The 19,013-nt window shown below is 43.6% G+C and overlaps 1 protein-coding gene across 1 annotated transcript in view; it reads left to right on the forward strand.

The window, feature by feature from the left end:
- Positions 1-4,628: 4,628 nt before the first annotated feature.
- LOC132452096 (high-affinity choline transporter 1-like) overlaps positions 4,629-19,013 on the forward strand; it is a 29,440-nt gene continuing 15,055 nt past the window's right edge. The window contains exons 1-4 of the mRNA XM_060044481.1: positions 4,629-4,932; positions 11,878-11,994; positions 12,376-12,531; positions 15,012-15,160. Of these exons, the coding sequence (XP_059900464.1) occupies positions 4,749-4,932; positions 11,878-11,994; positions 12,376-12,531; positions 15,012-15,160 (606 nt within the window). The 5' untranslated portion in view covers positions 4,629-4,748. The remainder of the gene's footprint in view (positions 4,933-11,877; positions 11,995-12,375; positions 12,532-15,011; positions 15,161-19,013) is intronic.

The raw sequence follows: 19,013 nt of genomic DNA on the forward strand, positions 1-19,013 counted from the left end.
AAACTAATTCCGAAGCCGCGGATAACGTCACCCAGGGGAAGCATATAAATTGCAAAAAGTAATGGACCAAGAACCGACCCTTGTGGTACGCCAAAGCGCAATTTACCGCGCTTTGATTCTGCACCCTCATGAAGCACAAATTGGTTTCTATCGGTGAGGTACGATTCAAGCCAACCAAGAGCCGTACCCCCGAAACCAACAGTGTTCAAGACGGTGAAGAAGAGTGCTGTGGTCGATCGTATCAAACGCAGCGCTCAGGTCCAGCAGCACAAGCATTGTGCTTGTATTTTTATCCAAAGCTAAAAGGATGTCATTTACAACTCTTGTAATAGCAGTTTCAGTTGAGTGGAAATTCCTGAACCCCGACTGGAAAGGTTCGAAGAGATTATTCCTGGTCAGATAATCAACAATTTGCTTCGCTACAATCCTTTCCTGTACCTTGGACAGGAAGGGCAGATTCGATATAGGCCGATAGTTCCTGATTAATTCAGGATCTAGACCAGGCTTTTTGAGTAGCGGTTTTAACACCGCAGCCTTGAAATTGGAGGGAACAATTCCCGTTGAAAACGAAAGATTCATGTGCGAGAGGATAACAGGCCCCACCGTTGGAAGAAGTTCCTTAAGAACCCTGGACGGGAGAGGATCCAACATACAAGTTGTTGGCTTTGAGGCCTTTATCACCCTTTCAAGTTCCACCAAAGAAATTGCCTTTAACTCCAAAAGAGTTGCGTCAGTTCACCATCCTACTTGGGAGAACCCCATCCTGCCCCACAGGATGTGTAGGATTAGCCGCACGGCAAGCATCAATTTCCTCTCTAATTTATTGAATCTTATTCTCAAAGAAATCCATGAATTCACCTGCCACGATCGAGGAGCCTATGGTCTGATTCTGTTTCTGAGTGAGACTCCTCACCGTGTCAAAAAGAAATTTAGGATTATTTCTATTCAAATTAATGATACTAGAATAGTAGGCGTTCCTGGCAATAGTCAGCGCACCCTTACAGGTGATCTATTATGCCAAGCAAGATGGAAGACCTCAAGTTTAGCCGAGCGCCATTTACGTTCAAGGATCCTGCAGTTTCGCTTCAAAATGCGCGTTTCTGCATTAAACCAAGGAGCTGGTGTACGCGTGGATACTGTAGGTATAACACACTATTTTACGTTGAAATGCTACGTATCCAGTGTTCATGGAAACGTACACCGTCAACGTTTTTTCTTGGCGACTGGGTTGCTTCACAAGTCCAGCGGAGGGCTCCAGTTGTCGCCGGCCAAGTCATGCGCTGTGATATGTGTGACAGCTATGTTGCACAACATTGCAGCTAAGGCTGGGGTAGCTTTGGTTGAACCGGAGGACATTGAGGACGATGATGACGAGGAAGATCGGTGTGAGGACTGCCTCCCTCTTAACTACGCGGCTGGTTTTCATGCACGTCGAAGAGTGATTGAGACTTTTTTTTAACCCCCTCCACCCTCCCACATGTCACTAAACATTCCCGTCAACGTGACCAATCCCCACCATATCCCACCCCTTTGCCTGCTCCTTTGCATTTTTTTTTATATTTTTATAATTAATATTTTTTTTTATTTTTTTTTTTACATTATTTTAGGCTACGTTTTATGAGTAGCCTATGTCAGTCTGCACAAATCCCCCCCACTTTCTCTCACACATTTTAAGTGCCCTGCCTGCTCAAACATTTCCTGGACTGTCTCTCTCAAACTAAGAACATTATGGCCCACATTAGGCTCAGACGCACGTGATACACCATTACCAATGTGTTATAATAAAACGCATCCAATACTAGGAATGTCCGCTGGTTACGCCACTGAGGCTATAGTCGGCTAACGAGGCTCTTAGCGTCCTACGAGTACCCTGGAGCACTCGTTAGCTACGAGCGTTTTCAAGACGTTCGTTACCAAAGATGCTTTCGGGAAACGGTGTGAAAACTGTACGATGCTCGTACGACCCACTCTGCGATCCACTTAGGCTAAAGATGCTTTCGGGAAACGGGGCCCAGTCCTGATCGAAGTGACCCGGTTTCGAACCTTGCCCGTGGTCCTTCGCTGCATGCTCTCCTCTATCTCTCATACCTTCCTCTCTATCTCGCTCTATACTAAAACAAAAAAATAAATCTTAAAAAAATAAATAAAAACTGCCAAGTCTTGAAACTGGGAGTTGCTTGTTAGCCTCGTGAGACTGTCCGGATCTTGTGAGAACACGTTCATTTATATTTTGAGGACGAGTCTGGGCTTGGGCCAAAAGGGCCAATAAGTGCTAGTGTGACTAATTGAACTATAATACGGTAATAGCCTGTTATTAAAAAAGTATAAAAGGTGCATGGTAAGCGAGATTTTTTAAAAAGGTTAGAAAGACTTTATGAGTAATAGTTTGTTACATCAAGTTGCGACAAGTTTTATGGGATGGTGGTATCTGAGAAATTGTACAAGTGCACGTAATCTGTCATGTGTATTATTTATTTAATTATTATGTTATTCAAGGGTGTAACGTTGGTTTGAGAAGTGGGGGAGACAAAATAATCTGGGGGGTCTGTGGGTATTCCCCCAGGGAAAAAAATGCAATTTTAATACAATTTTTTTGCATTTCTGCATACATTTAGGGACTACGCCAGTAACCATTACAAAATCCGGGAAATAATGAAGTTGGTCATCATGCTAAATTCTGCCAGAATAAATATGCATAATCAAAATGAATCAAACTTTTAATATAAAGAACATTTCTTAATTCATTAATCGGACGGACAGAGGTCAGTGAACAAAAGCTACTGATATAATCATTTTCCTCCTTTAAAGGTGATCTAACATTATCTGGCCCTGAACAGAGAGACACAATTGGCAGAGTATCTCAAAACAAAAACATCTAAAAGAAATACAAATGTTAACAAAATACAGAATTAGCGACCATGAACTGGAATTAGAAAGACTAGAACGACCACTTATTAAAACTGTGGAAACAGGAACGTGTCTGTACACACTGCCACCTGGGCATTGAAACAAATAGATTTATTGTGTTCATGTTCCAAATATAAACACATAAGAGAGAGGCATTTCCACAATTTTGAATGCGTTTTTCCAGGATTCATGGCTTTAATAATGTAGCAGGATGGGCCTTTAATTAGTGCTGCAGTACTGGCCTATCACTGTTGGGTGCGCTGCCTATAAAGGTGAGTGGTTGTGCACTGGGAGCTCAGCCCTCTTGCCTGGGAGCTCCTGGCTACCCCGCCTCCTGTTATCACCGAAACCTGATCGCCTCACCTGATCGCCTTTTAGCTGGATCCTGCAGCTCGCCGTTGTTTGGCAGTTCATTGGCCGGGTCTTCCCTCTCCCGTATCGACCCCAGTTGTAGGGCGTGCGAGTGTTTTCCTCCTCTACCTGTTGCAGCGGGGAGCGATCAGCTGATTGATCGAGTTGCACTTGTAATTGTGCTGCTCGGTACAAGTGATCCCATTCCTCCCCTTTGATGTTCATTCAACTCCTGACGGGTTGACGTGTGTGTGGGCGGTTTCTGCAAACAAAAATGACAAAAATGGGGGGCTCTTCACACTGCTGTTGGCCGGCTGCTGTTTTGTCCACTGGTTTATATAGCCAACACATCCATCCTACTCTGCATCTCCTACTGTGCTGTACCTGCCACCGAGTATGGTGATTGCTGCCTCATCCTCAGTCTCATTATCGTAATCTATTCATTTAACCGACATCTAACTGATCTTATTGATGATATTATTTGTGTTTTGTGGGTTGCTTTGCATGTTTGTTTTGGTTTAATTTGTTTTCTTAGTTGTTTTGGTTTGGCTTAATTGCTTTACTTATTCATTTGGATTCATCAGTTTGGATAAATCTCCATTACTTTTGATTTAAACCCCATTTAGTTATTTGCTCTTCCCTTTTTGTGTAGTTTGTGTGTGTTCGCTTTAGTGTGTTTGTGTGAACATATTTTATTGAGAAGTCATGTTTAAAGATTATATATATTAATTAAAAGGAATTGAATTTGTATGCTCGACACAGTCTCAAGCTTTCATTAGTAAACAAACTTGTGTGCTTTAACTTAGGTTAATCTAACTCTCCAGGTGAAATTCCTGGGGTGGCGTTGTTGGCAACCTGTCACTAGTTCTTTAACTAAACTTTATCTGATTGGTTCCTCGACCGCCGAATGCCACAATAAGAAAAAGCTTCCTTTTTTGTTTGGGGAAGATAAAAGTGTAAATGTCTGCTCCAGCCACAATGACCGAGAACGAGAGAAAAAGAAAGAAAGAGAGAGAGAGACAGACTAACAGAGAGAGACATTGGGGGAGAGACAGAGGCACAAACTCACACACACACACACACACACACACACACACACACACACACACACACACACACACACACACACACACACACACACACACACACACACACACACACACACGCATATCTGTTTGGATTGCGTAATATACCCTGCAGCTGAAAATTCCAGTTGTCTTTTTTTTATTGATTCATTCAATGGCTCTAGTCCATCTCTAATTGTTTCTTCATAACGGTTTGGTGTGTTGGATCTTAGGCGAGGTGTCCTTAGGGGTGTCCTTAGGGGTTCTGTGAGGTTAAATAGTTCCAGAACCAGTTTGCAGAGGGAATTTATTTTTGGGTGGGTCTATGCTGGTTTAAGCCCCGCCTTTACAACACAGATAGTGGAAGACAGCCTGAAGGAGGTTCAGATAGGATCCTGAGGAGAGTACCACAGCCGCAGATGAACCATGGCTCTCAATGTTCCAGGAGTGGTGGTGATGGTCTTCTTCTACCTGATGGTCCTTGGAACCGGTATCTGGGCCTCTTTCAAATCCAAGAGGGAGAGCAAGAAGAGTTCGGCGGACCAGGTGGAGATGACCTTGCTGGGCAACCGAGGGATCAACCCGGTGGTGAGCATGTTCACCATGACAGGTGGGTCATCACTCCACTCCTTACTTCACCGTCCTGGGAATACGTTTTATTTGGAATGAAAGTGTATGCCTTTGTTAACATGAACACAATTAGTTAAGGATTACTAGACGGTAAGTTAACTGTTAATCAGCTTCTAGTTTATACTTGGTACTGCATTTACCAATGGTAATACATTGTTAATAATGTACCCTTATTGTTTACATTTACATTTAGGGCATTTAGCAGACGCTTTTATCCAAAGCGACTTATAATAAGTACATTTTTCATAAGAAGTGAAACAATATATCGCTGTCGGTACAGTAAAAATGTTCATAGAACCAAGTGCAAGTATTATCCATCTCTAGGCTATTCCCATTCCCCGCTTACAGCAATGATAGCAGCTACTGCAGATGCTGCACAATTAAGTACTATGAATAAGTGCAATGTAGATTAAGTGAGTACAATAAGTGCGAACATTAAGTGCCAGGACGTACAAAAAACAATGGTGGCCGGAAGGGGGTGAGTAGCTATGCAGAGTCGAGGTGAACTCTGAACAGGTGAGTTTTGAGTCTTTTGCGGAAGCTGGTGAGCGACTCTGAGATCCTGACGTCGGCAGGGAGCTCGTTCCACCACTGAGGTCCCAAAACAGAGAAGAGTTGTGATTTTGTTGATCGACAGTAACTTGGCAGCTTTACATAAATTTATGAAATAGCTCGGAACCGGGGAAAATTTGTGACCTTTCTATGTCACTATGTCACTATGTCACCTTATACTTTGCCTTTATGCTAATCAGTGGAATAAGCCTCTTTTGTTATCTTCGTTCATTAAGGTATTACAATGTCCATAACAGTAGGCCTACAAGATAAACTCGGACTGCAAACAGTCCCAGAGATATTCACAGCCCAAGCACTATGGGGTGCCGATTGTAAAAACTCGGTTACAATTTTTTAGCTGAAACATTTTCAACATTTAGCTCACTTTCCTCACATTTAGAGCATTTTCCTCACATTTGAGACAGAAATTCATGTAAAACAACACGTTATATATAATTGTCAACAATATGTTCAAATGTAAAAAAAACATTTCATTCAATATTATACATATAATGACATGCATATCACTTATGTCTTTGCTTGTTTATATTGTGTTATATATATATCACTGTTTGTTCATTGTTCATTGTTATTGCCTTAATGTATGCACCTTATTCACCAAGCCAAATCCCTGGTTGGTGTAAAACCCTTCTTGGCAATAAAATCCTTTCTGATTCTGATTCTGATAAATGTTATCTAAATCTAAATCTTAAATTTATATTTGAGATCTGAATCTCAAATGTTAAATCTAAATGTTATATCTAAATCTTAAATGTATAACTAAATGTTAAATGCTAAATCTAAATTAAAAATTTATATCTGAATGTGTATCCAAACTAAATATTTAGAAAATATTCAAATCCGCAAGGAAACCACGCCCATTGCAGTCGGTTCAAATAGCGGACGATCGCACAGATTTATATTTAGATATAACATTTAGATTTAACATATAACTTTTAGATATAAATGTAGACATAGATTTAAAGGTCCCATGGCATGAAAATCGCACTTTATGAGGTTTTCTAACATAAATATGAGTTCCCCTAGCCTGCCTATGGTCCCCCAGTGGCTTAAACTTGCGTTCAGTGTAAAACGAGCACTAGGTGTTCTGCTCGCCTTTGAAGAAAACGGAGGCTCAAGCGCGCTGATTTGGAATGTGGTCCCATATGTCGTCATCAAGGATTTAAGCTCCTCCCCTTTCTCTGTCTTGCCCGCCCAGAGAATTTGGCCCGCCACTTAGAAACGACGTGTGAGCGCCACGTGTGTGTGTGTGTGATTAAACACACTGTAACGCAAGTGTTTGCTGTCGGTTCTTTGACGTCTCTTGTATTTCCACGACGAGACTGTAGTGGGGGTTATCTCAGCCATGGTTGAGAAGGAATTGGGGGAAAATAACTTTGGCTTTGACTCCCTGAAGTACATGAACTGCGACATGCCGCCGGTTTCCGGGAGGCACCACCGCCGGGAGGCACCACCGGCGCGAAGCACCGGCAGCGGGCAGCAGGCAGCGCGCGGTTCAGTCTACTTCAGATGATGTGGAAGTGGACGAACCAGAGACGTCGGAGAACCCGACGAAGTCGTTTGTGATTCATAATATCGTCTGGAGGCGCACACAGCTTTTGGCCGTGATAATATGCATTATATGATTTAGATATTGTTACGTATTTTAAGAACCTTACCAACCCACACATAGACCCTGGGAAGCAGGACCAAACATATAAGCTGTAAATACTATACATAGCCACAAGGGGAGCAGGACCTTACTGAAGGCTGCAATTACTATTCCATCCACAGAGGGCAGCACCACAGACAGGTGAGGGGGCCGAGGGTAATACGTCACACCGGCTCCTCCCACTCCTTCCGGGCCATGCGGATCAGACCATAACAGTAAACACGAGCCAGAGGCTCGTCAGAATCTCTCGGCAGCTACAGACATAGGGTTAATGTTTCGATCAGCTAGGAGACTCTCAGCACGTGCTAGACACACTTTCAACCTCCTTTTGCTCCATTGTATTAGTTTACCATACCGAAATACTTGACCAAATAAAGTAACTGTTAAAAGCTATCCTTTGGATTTGACCACTTTCCTTGAAGAATACTGCAATAATATCTATGATATTATTTAGATATAGAGCTCCAGGACTGTAACGCAAGTGTTGTACACTTCCTTGTGATTTGGATAACAATTCTGGTTTTGTTGTTATGGCGCATAACATGTTGGACTCTCGTCTCTGGTATTTCTACAACGAGACTCGTAGTGGGGGTTATCTCAGCCATGGTTGAGAATGAATTGGGGGAAAGGAACTTTGGCTTTGACTCCCTCAAGAACATGAACCACGACATGGAGGAGAAAAGGATTGTTGGCCGTAAATGTCTCCCGCTTGAGCCCCGCTTCCCGCTGCCGAGGGACCACCGCCTCGGCGCTGCAGGAGGCGGAGGTGCCTAAGCGCTGACCGGCAACAATACTTTAGCTTCCATGTCGTGGTTCAGTCTACTTCAGATTGATGTGGACGTGGAAGAACCAGGCACGTCGGAGAACCCAACGCGGTCGTTTGTGATTCATAATATCGGCTCACACAGCTTTTGGCCGTGATAATATATATTATATGATATAGATATCTATGATTAATATGATATTATTTAGATATAGATTATTTCGATATATATCGTTCTCGAGTCCCTCTCAGCATGCGCAGGCCACATCCCACTTCTCACACCAATGTGGCGAGCAGCGCGGGAAGGGCGAGACAGAGCACAGGTTAAGCGGTTATGCAACTCTCGCGCCCCTTACACCGCACGACTACGAGTTGCCTTTAATGAATACACTCATATGACACACCAAAACACACTCAAAAAAAAAAAGCCAGGGGGGATGGTGGATTTTAACTTTTAGCGACAGATCACTTGTGCTGATGACAGCGCATATGGTGGGAGACCAACGGTGTGATAATTATTATTATTATTATATTATTATATATTTTTGGGGATAAAATAAGAGCGATGACTACTGTCATGTCATCGCTCTTTTTTTATCCCCAAAAACGCAGCTGATCGGACGCCTCACACGATTCAGGGGCATGGATCACATTTAAGGATTTTAAAAATTGATTCTTAATCTTTTTTTTCAAAAATGCATTCGGCAGAGAAGGGATACTAGCGTTGCTCACGGGTTGGAATGAAAGGGTTGCCTGCGGAAGCGATGTCTGAGATGCAGAGACAGCTTCCCGCTACCAGTAGCTGTGTTAAAAATCGTTCCCTATCACGGATAGAGTGCACTATATAGGGTGCTCGCCATTTTGTAGTGATGTTCAAATTCTTGGTTAATTTCATGCACTATTTAGTCCACTTAAAGTACCCAAAATTTGAGTGTACATACGATGTACCTTACATGTTACTCCCGTATACCACAATGCAATGCGGTCGTGTTTTTCCGAAGGAGAGGAAGAAGCTGAATAACCGCGGAAACGAATACCGCGGTATTCGTGTGGAATTCCATGTGGAAGATAGGGGGTCATCCCTATGTTCCCCGGGTCCTATGTATGGCTACAGGGGAACAAAGGACCTTTTTTTTTTTTTAAAGGGTCCTATGTTCCCCGTTTTTCCCAAAAAGGGTCCTATGTTCCCCTGTAGCCATACATACCGGGGAGCATAGGACCCTTTTTGGGAGAAGCGGGGAACATAGGACCCTTTTCTGGGAAAAGGGTCCTATGTTCCCCGCAATCTATCAATCTTTAAAAATATTTAAACCGTACCGGGCGCGTCATCCATACGTAATCCATTCCAAACCTGCCTGTCAGCAGATGATCGCGTTGTCCGTTGCCGGGCAGGTTTCAAAAAACATTCGCGCTCATGTTGCCAAAGACGAAATAACATAATACAGTTAACGGATCGCTAGATAACACTTGTTTTTACTTTATATTTGTATTGTATTTAATTGTTTGATCAAATTTAGCTAGCAAACTGAGTGTTTAAAGCGGGTTTCAAAAAACATTCGCGCTCATGTTGCCAAAGACGAAATAACATAATAAGGAAAACGGATCTAGACAACACTTGTTTTTACTTTATATTTGTATTGTATTTAATTGTTTAATCAAATTTAGCAAGTAAACTGAGTGTTTAAAGCAGGTCAAGGACGAGATAGCACAATACAGATAACGGATCGCTAGATAGAAGGTTCACGAATGTTCGTGAACCTTTCACGTCATTCGACGCGACCAGGCAACGGACGAAGCGATCATCTGTTGCCAGGCAGATTTGGAGTGGATTACGTATGGATGACGCGCCCGGTACAAATTTGGCAGCCGGTACAAATTTTGTGTTACAGCCACGCTGTTGAACACCGATTGGCTGTCATCACGCGAATGTCGCATCAACGTTTAAATATTTTTAAAGATTGATAGATTGCAAATTAGTGTGACATGGCCACTGAGTGACATGTGTAACGTAACAGCCAATCAGCGTTCAACCGGCCAACTCAGTGCAGCGCAGTCCAGGGTGAACTGCAGCATGGAGGAGAAAGTGATTGTTGCTGTTTGCGACTCCCGGAGCTCTTTATATAGTATATAATATAATATAATATAATTGTATAATAATATCACGGCCAAAAGCTCTGTGCGCCTCCGGATGGCCGTAGCGCGGGGAGCTCTCGTAAGGCTTGGGCTTTTCGGGGTTTGTTTACCGGCGTATGAATAGACTGCGTCAAGTTCTCCGACGTCTCTCCCTCTTCCACAAAAGGTAAAGACATGCAGTTATCTCGGCCGGAATTTGGCAGTAATGGTGGAAAAAGTAACAGACCGGGGAACATAGGACCCTTTTTCAAAAAAAGGGTCCTATGTTCCCCGGTCACATACATATCGGGGAACATAGGACCCTTTTTGGGAAAAGTGGGGAACATAGGACCCTTTTTTTAAAAAAAGGACCCGGGGAACATAGGACCCGGGGAACATAGACACGTTCCCGAAGATAGGCTAGGCCTACCTATTGTGTTATATTGAGGGTAAGAGAGCTGGGAGATGTAGAAAATTAAAATATGCAGTAATTATTAGGCTATACTTTAATAGCCTAGATACACACAATTTAGAAGAAGAAGAAGAAGAAGAAGAAGAAGAAGAAGCCTTTATTTGTCATTGCACAGGATACAACGTAATTGGACAGGATACGTTATGGACTCACGTTGGGTATGAGTTGAGTTTCGAGTCCTGCCGGTAACAATAATAAAAAAGTCTCTAGAGAATGTTTAGCCTATACTAGGAGGTGAATGATTCTGTACGTCTTTAAATTCTATTTAGTAGCCTATTATTAGATGTGCATTTAAACTGCGCTCAGATTTATTTCGCCTGCGCTTGCGCTACAGCCCTGCACTTTGTTCACGTGAGTCAGACATGGTAAGATTGCTGCTCTTCCTTTCTCACGTTATAATTGCGTATAGGCCTATTCACAGCTCCTTTACATATATATATATATATATGTATATATATATCACGGGGGAGGACCCCCCGATAAAATCAACCTATGACTTTACATTTCTGGCCTAAAGAAATGTGCCTCCCGCAGGGCAATGCTAGGCCCCCCTGCAAATCTGTGTCTGGCGCCGGGTCTGGTTATGTTAGCTCTCCCACACAAAATTGCACACGTGCACGCAGGCACACACAAACGCACACTTGATAGAATGTTTTCTATTTAGCATATATTGAGTCTGCCAGTTCTTAGACGATAAATACCAGTTCAACCAATTGTAATGAGGCAAGTCCATAGATCATGTATATCCAAACTGTTGGTCAGAAATCTATCCTGACAGTTATGATGGGTACAGGAGGCAAAAATCTTCAGCATGCAAAATAGGGTATTAACACCAAGTTTCTGAAATTTTAATCCATCAAGGCTGCCGGGCTGTCGTTTTTGTCTTTGAACGGACCCCCCCCCCCCCAGGATTGGGGTGCTAAATGAAATTATACCACGGCCTTGCTTGACCTCTTTAAGAAAAAGCCTGCACGTTATAAAATACTTTTTGAGGGGGGGGATTGACTTCTGTTTGTAATTTGCTGTCATGTTTTGCTTTCAGTAAGTTCCCTCATTGTTTGTTTGGAACCATCATACGTTTTACTAAAATTATTTGAAACAAATGTGTGTTGTAGAAGGAATAACTATTTTGATGCTGTGTAGGATTTTGAGACTACGAATATGTACATCGTATATAGGCTCCACAACAGTAATTTGTCTGAAAAAAAGAGGAGATATCCACATAATTACGGTATATGTTAACATCAACTGATATTAAGTGCAATATTTTGTTTATTTAATCTGTGCATCTGTGTGTGTGTTTATCTATATGGGTGGTTCATATTTTGTGCGTGTCTGTGTGCAAATCCTATAGCTACGTGGATCGGCGGGGGCTTCTTCATCACTATGGCTGAGGCAGCCTACAACCCCTCACTAGGAGTCCAGGAGGTGATCCTCATAGTCATCGCAAATGTCACTGGCTTCATTGTCTGTAAGAGCCTTGATTAATTATCTGTAATAGCATTAATTTATGATCCATTAGATTCTTAATTAAATATCTGTAAGAGCCTTAATTATCTAAAGAAGCCATAATTCATTATCTGTATAGCCTTGATTCATGATCCATTATAACCTTAATACGTCATCTGTAAGACCCTTATTTCATCACTGAAAGAGCCTTAACTTATTATCTGTATATGCCTTAGTTCATCAGTTGTAAAAGCCTTTATTCATAACCTGTAAGAGCATTAACCGATTATCTGCAAAAGGTCCCGTTACATTGAACACAATGTCATTCCATTCACATGAAAATTGAATGTTTAAATATATATATATATACACACCTTAAATATTTTACTTTCTCTTCTCCAAGGTGGCACGGTGTTCACCAAGCCTATGAGGGACAGGAGATTTGTGACAATGCTAGATCCCTTCCACATTAAGTATGGAAAGGGAGTAGCATGCCTCTTCACAATATTGTCCCTCATCTCTGACCTCATCTGGGTGCCAGCTACACTTATTTCCTTAGGTAAGTTGGATGAACCAGACATTCACAAAAACAGGGTAGTATATTCTATCAATGACACCTAATGGTCTTACTAGTCTAACCACATTTCTTTAATCAATGGTGTTTTTTACATGTGTCAGCATTTGAATGTGTCAACATTTTAACTTGAAGAGATTCATGAAGGTATTAAAGGAGACATATTATGGTGATTTCCCAACAAGTAAACATAGTATATGGGTTCCAGAAAACATGTTTTTGAACCTGTTTCCTGGAAATAGCTTTTAGGGAAAAAAATCTTGCCTGCTACTATTCCCCTCTGTTTCAGTCCCTTCAGAATGCGAGTCTGTAGCTTTAATGCAAATGAGCTGCTGCTCGTTGACCAATGAGCTGTCAGAATGAACCACAGCATGGAGGGTTGATGTTGCCGTTTGCGGACTCCTGGAGCTCTATATCTATGTAATATAATATAATATAATAATGTTATATAATATATAGGTATATATAATATTATATATAATATCACGGCCATAATCTATGTGTGCCTCGGATGAAATTATGAATCACAAAGACTGCGTCTAACGTCTCTGGTACTTCCACAACAAGTAAAGAGTGTGGGGATTATCTCGGCCATGGTTGAGAAGAATTGGGGGAAAGTAATTTTGGCCTTGATTCTCTTAAGTCCACATTGAACCGCGACATGGAGGAAAAAGGGATTGTACTCCGGGAGCTGAGCTGCCGGACTGCCGCCGAGCTCCCCGCGCCGGAGCAGCAGTTAAGCCCCCGGAGTACACCCGCCGGAGGTTCCGGACTGCCGCCGGCAGTTCATCTCCCGGAGTACATCGGCTGGACTGGAGCTGCAGTTCAGCCCCCGGAGTACACCCGCCGGAGCTGCCGGACTGTTAGCCGAAGCTTCAGAGGCAGTTCAGCTTCCGGAGTACACCCGCCGGACTGCGGGTGTACTCCGGGGGGGGGGGGGAGTGGGAGGTAATATTCAAATGTGCCCCCTTCCTACGTAGGAGGGTGCGCCGAAACGGACTCGCTCGTTTGGTAACTGTAGCAGGGTACTTTAAAAAAATCATGTATGGACTTTTTTTCAAAGCTTGAATGTGTGTGGGGGCACCAGAGACCAAAACACCCCAAATCCCAGGAAAAGTGTTGTTTTCATAATATATCCCCTTTAAGGTATATTTCCCCCCTCTCATTTCAAAAGAGTCCTGTAATCACGTGCATGTATCGCGCTAGGCTCATGTGCGGGAGACGATGTCCTGGGTGGTGTACATTTTCTGATATCTTTCCCAAATGCTCTCCTCAATAAACATTCAGCTACATTTTCTTCATTAATACTTATGATCTCCAAGAAATTGCCGTGATACACTTTGAAGCCTTAAAGCATGTATGTAGCATCATTCCTTGACCTTTGACTCAGGCCTCTTTTGCCAAACACTTTCACAACATCCACCATACGCTCTAGAACCTAGCTGTTTCTGGAGGAAGCCTCGAGCCACCTCTGACTGACCAGAGACAGGGGTTGGACAGGGCGATGGTGTGTTCTCGCCCTGGCCGGTGGTCCATCTGAAACCTAGTCCTTTAAGGCAAGGAACCACCTCGTCACCCTGGCGTTGATGTACTTGGCGTTGGCCATCCACGAGAGTAAATTCACAACACAGGACTTAGTAGCGGAGCTTGTCTAGGGCCCATTTAACCTACCATATTGTGTCAGAGAATGGAATCCCACAGAACCTCTCCTAGCATTCGCTGACCCAGCAAACCCCTATGTGTTACACATAGATGCACATTTTAAAGGCCTAGCGGCTGTGAGCAACCAAGAACACTCAGTAGGGCTGTGGCCAGTCGCCTTTGCTAGCAGGAAGCTGACTTCCTTGGAGAAGAAATATCTAGTGCATCAGCTCGGATTTTGGCACTCGAATGGGGTTTGCTCTATAAATATCATGATTATCTGTATGGAGCAAGTTTTATGTTATGTTTTTATTGTAAAGCCCTTTGAGACTGTACCAGTGATTAAGGGGTATACAAATACAATTGAATTGAATTCTATTGAATTATTGTGAGGACGGATAAAGAAAACCTAACATATATCTTCACAACTGCCAAGCTATATGCAACTGGTCATCTTCTGCTTGAGGTGCTCTCGACATATAACTTCACCCAAGTATGGTTATCACAAAAGCTGTGATCTCTTTTAGCCAAAGCTAGAGTGCATGACGTCATCACACTCTGGCCTCAATGAAAGACCAACTGAAGATATACAAAGCAAATTTTGCAATCGCCTTGTAGGCTTTGCAAATTTTTCACAGTTAGCTCTCATGCGGTAGTTCTCATGCGCATGCGACTAATTGGCTAATACTGTTGTTATCACGTAACACACAAGACAACCTACAGCACAAAACCATTCTAGGGTAAAGTTATTTTAGGATACATTTCCATTGAATGGTTTCCCTCGACCTGACCTGCTTCCTATTTGTGTTCTCTTGCATTCCCAGGTGCTGTCATGAGCGTTATTCTGGATATATCCTACACAGTGAGCATCTGGATCTCTGCTGCCGTAGCCATCACTTACACCCTGCTGGGGGGTCTCTACTCTGTGGCCTACACAGACGTCATTCAACTCATCCTCATGTTCTTCAGCGCAGTAGGTCAAAAAGAGAAACACCCATTTCATTTTGTCCTAACAAATCTACCAATGTCCATACACCCTTTACACTCACACAGACCGGATTGACTTTACCTGGGCTCTCCTGCAAATTAAGCAGCTAATTCTTTTTGCATAATTTTTAAAGATCTTAAAGAAAATCTCACTTTATGAGGTTTTCTAACATTGAATGAATTCCCGTAACCTGACTATGGTCCCCCAGTAGCAGACGGCGTTAGGTGTAAAACAAGCACTAGGTATCCTGCTCTGCCTATGAAAAAACAACGCTCAGACGAGCAAAATTGAATTTTCCCTGCATGTCGTCATACGGAGAAATGTTACCTCCCCTTCTCTGCTTTGCCCCCCCGGAGATTTTGGCCCGATGATGAGACAATGAGCTAAGACTGTTCGTAGTTGGGTTATCTCAGCCATTGTTGAGAAGGTATTTGGGGTAAGAAAATGTGGCTTTTACTCCCTGAAGTACAGGAACCGCGACATGGAGGAGAAAGGGATTGTTGCCCGCGATTGTCTCGCGCTGGAGGCAACAACGTCGCGAGGCGCCACCGCCGTGAGGCACGCTGCCCGCTTCGAGGTGGTGGTGCCTCGTAAGCGGGCAGTGGGGCTCCGGTGGGAGACAATCGCGGGCAACAATCCCTTTCTCCTCCATGTCGTGGTCTAGTTCAAATTTATGTTGAAATGGAAGTGGAAGAACCAGAGGTGTCGGAGAACCCGACGCAGTCATTTGAGATTTATAATGGGCGCACACAGCTTTTGGGCATGATAATATGCATTATACGATATAGATATCTATGCATAATATGATATCATTTAGATGAAGAGCTCAAGGACTGTAACACAAGTGTTGTGACCCATTGGATAACCGTTCTGCTGTTGGTGTTATGGCGCATAACACGTCGGGTTCTCTGACGTCTCTGGTATTTCCACAGCAAGACTCGTAGTGGGGGTTATCTCAGCCATGGTTGAGAAGGAATTGGGGGGAAAGGAACTTTGGCTTTGACACCCTGATGTACATGTACCACGACAAGGAGGAGAAAGGCATTGTAGCCCGCGATTGTCTCCCTCCGGAGCCCCGCTTCCAGCTGCCCGCCGCCGCGAGGCACCACTGCCGCAATGCATGCTGCCTGCTTCTGAGGCTGTAGTGCAGGGGTGCCCAACCTTTTTTGACCCAAGATCTACTTTTCAAGTAGCCAACCTCCCGAGATCTACCAGTCTAGTGTCAACATTGCAAACCTACCTTCAAGGAGGGGGGGGGGGGTGGTGGTGGTTTGTATCGTGGACCTACGGACTTCAGTGGGGGTTTCATTCCGTCTGCACACGGCGTCTTCTCAACAATAATCAATATTATCTTCCTCCCACTCAGGGTGAAAATGGTAGATCTTAACTCGTTTCCCCTCAGCCATGCCAACGTTTAGGACTGCGTGACTACTGTTGACGGCGTTCAACTACTGTTGACAGCGCATGCGCTACCGCGCGTATATGTCCTGCGCATATATATTTTTTTTCACCCCTCGCGGTCGACTTGGGATCTATCGGCGGTCTACTGGTAGACCGCGATCGACTGGTTGGGCACCCCTGCTGTAGTGCCTCGTCAGCGGGCAGCGGGGCTCCAGTGGAAGACAATCGCGGGCAACAATCCCTTTCTCCTCCATGACGTGGTTCAGTCTACTTCAGATTGATGGTGAAGTGGAATTGGAAGAACCAGAGACGTCGGAGAACCCGACCCAGTCGTTTGACATTCATAATATCGTCTGGAGGCGCAAACAGCTTTTGGCCGTGATAATATACGTTATTTGTAGGGCTGGCCCGAATTATTCGAATATTCGAATACTCGTTCGGAAAATTAGTATTCGAAGCGTAAATCAGTATTCGGAGCTTCGTTGTTTCACATACGTGACGTTACCAGAGCGAGGGAGGCAAACTATAAGCGACACCAAGCAGAGAAGCGAGAGAGGTGGAGGAGGAATAGATATCTTGTTTCCCTTTACTTTATAACAACATTAGCAGGATCTCAGGAGGAAAAGTAATGCTTAGTTAAATGCTAACCTTAGCTTAGTTGTTTGTTTACGTTCGCTGTACAGCGCCGCACCAATCAACTGTGACTGGCTTGCTGCAGAGCGTGAGCGTCTTGGGAATACCCGGTCAATATAATGGATATAATATGGACACATCAGACAATCAATATTCTGTATTTGTTATGGATTTATTGTACAAATTCCCTGAAAAGATGCACGTTCCAGAATGAATTTAAAAGCTCCCGCAAGGGCTGGGATGGCTGAGGACAGCTGATTTGGTGCGGAACAACAGCTGTTCCCTTCCACGGGGAAAAACTAAGAAACTCCAACTTACTTAGGGGCCTACTAATTAACGTTCAAAAGCTATAAAATCTTCAACAAAATATGCAAATACTGTCAAAATCGGTTCCAGGGAGTATATAGGGATTATTAATGTTGTTTTTGATGGTGTATTTTTCTGGAACGAGTATTGGAATATTCGCTCGGAAAAACCAACGAGTATTCGAAGCCTGAAAAATGGCATTCGGGCCAGCCCTAATTATTTGATATAGATATCTATGTATAATATGATATTATTTAGATATAGAGCTCCTGGATTCCCGCCAGAGCACCTGGAGCGTTATAGAATATTTACAGAACACGGCAAAAGGCTGTGTGCGCCTCGTCATTGCGAACTATCCACTGTAAACAGAGCGCACGGTACCGTGGCCGCAAGCTGCTCAGGGCCACTCCCCCACCCTCCTCCTTGACCCGCCTCTCTCCTCCTCATTTGCATTAAAGCTACCGACACCGAAACGGCGCGTTTGGGTAAAGCTCAATGTGAGACTGGCTCGTAGTGGCTTAATTCTGCACCTCGGCTGAATTTCGGGAACGTCTTCAAATACTGTGTTAGGGGCCCCCTAATACCTATATTAGAGCATCCATTAAGTAGCATGCCATGGGACCTTTAATCTGCGTCATTGATATGGGCTATTTCTAGATGGACTGCCCTACTACAGACAGGTGAAGATGTCTCCATAATGCTTTAAAAGGCCTCGTCCCCTCTTATGTCTATTGGCCTGAAGTAATCAACACCAACATACTGTCTTTAGGCAAGTTGAACATTGTCTGATAACCCAGAGCCGATTAGAGACGTCTGTATGTTACACAATGTGATATGATGCACATTTTCAGATATACTCTTTTAAGAAAGCCCTTAATTCTCTTGTGGAATGTGTGCTTTGAGTTTTATTGATGTTGTGTGCTTATCACTAGACATTTTCACCATGTGAATGAGGCTTCATGCAGTTCAGGAATGTTAGTGGCTCAAGACAATGGGTGTAACGGTGCGGCTGCCCGTTACCGCAGGCAATGGATACAAACAGGACTGACACCGGGATTTACAAGTACCCTTTTATTAACACACACAGAACATTCAAACGCTTTCATGACGCCACCTGCAACACACAAAAAAATACGCTATGGGGAACCCGGTCACACACGGTACAAACAAGGACAAGACGTAAAAACACTCACGTTAAGTTACGCTGGCTTCCGGGTGCCGGAGACTGCGGGAGGGCCCGACGTGAAGTCAGGAAGAACATTTGTGCGGTGTGGGGGTGACGTCAGACGGTCGAGATCAAATGTGTGGGAGGAGAGGGGTGTGTTGGGGTACTTGGGGATTATTTAAGGTGTCAGGGAAGTAGGGGGTAAGGATGGGTTTTAGACAAATAGGTCTGGAGTAAGTTGTGTATCTAGGGGTGGGGATAGGTAAATCGGAAATGTGTATGGGAGGTTTAATTGAATTAAAAGTGGTATGGGTCGGGCCATGTGGGATATAT

The sequence above is a fragment of the Gadus macrocephalus genome, chromosome 2, assembly GCF_031168955.1.
Source record: "Gadus macrocephalus chromosome 2, ASM3116895v1".
NCBI lineage: Eukaryota > Metazoa > Chordata > Actinopteri > Gadiformes > Gadidae > Gadus > Gadus macrocephalus.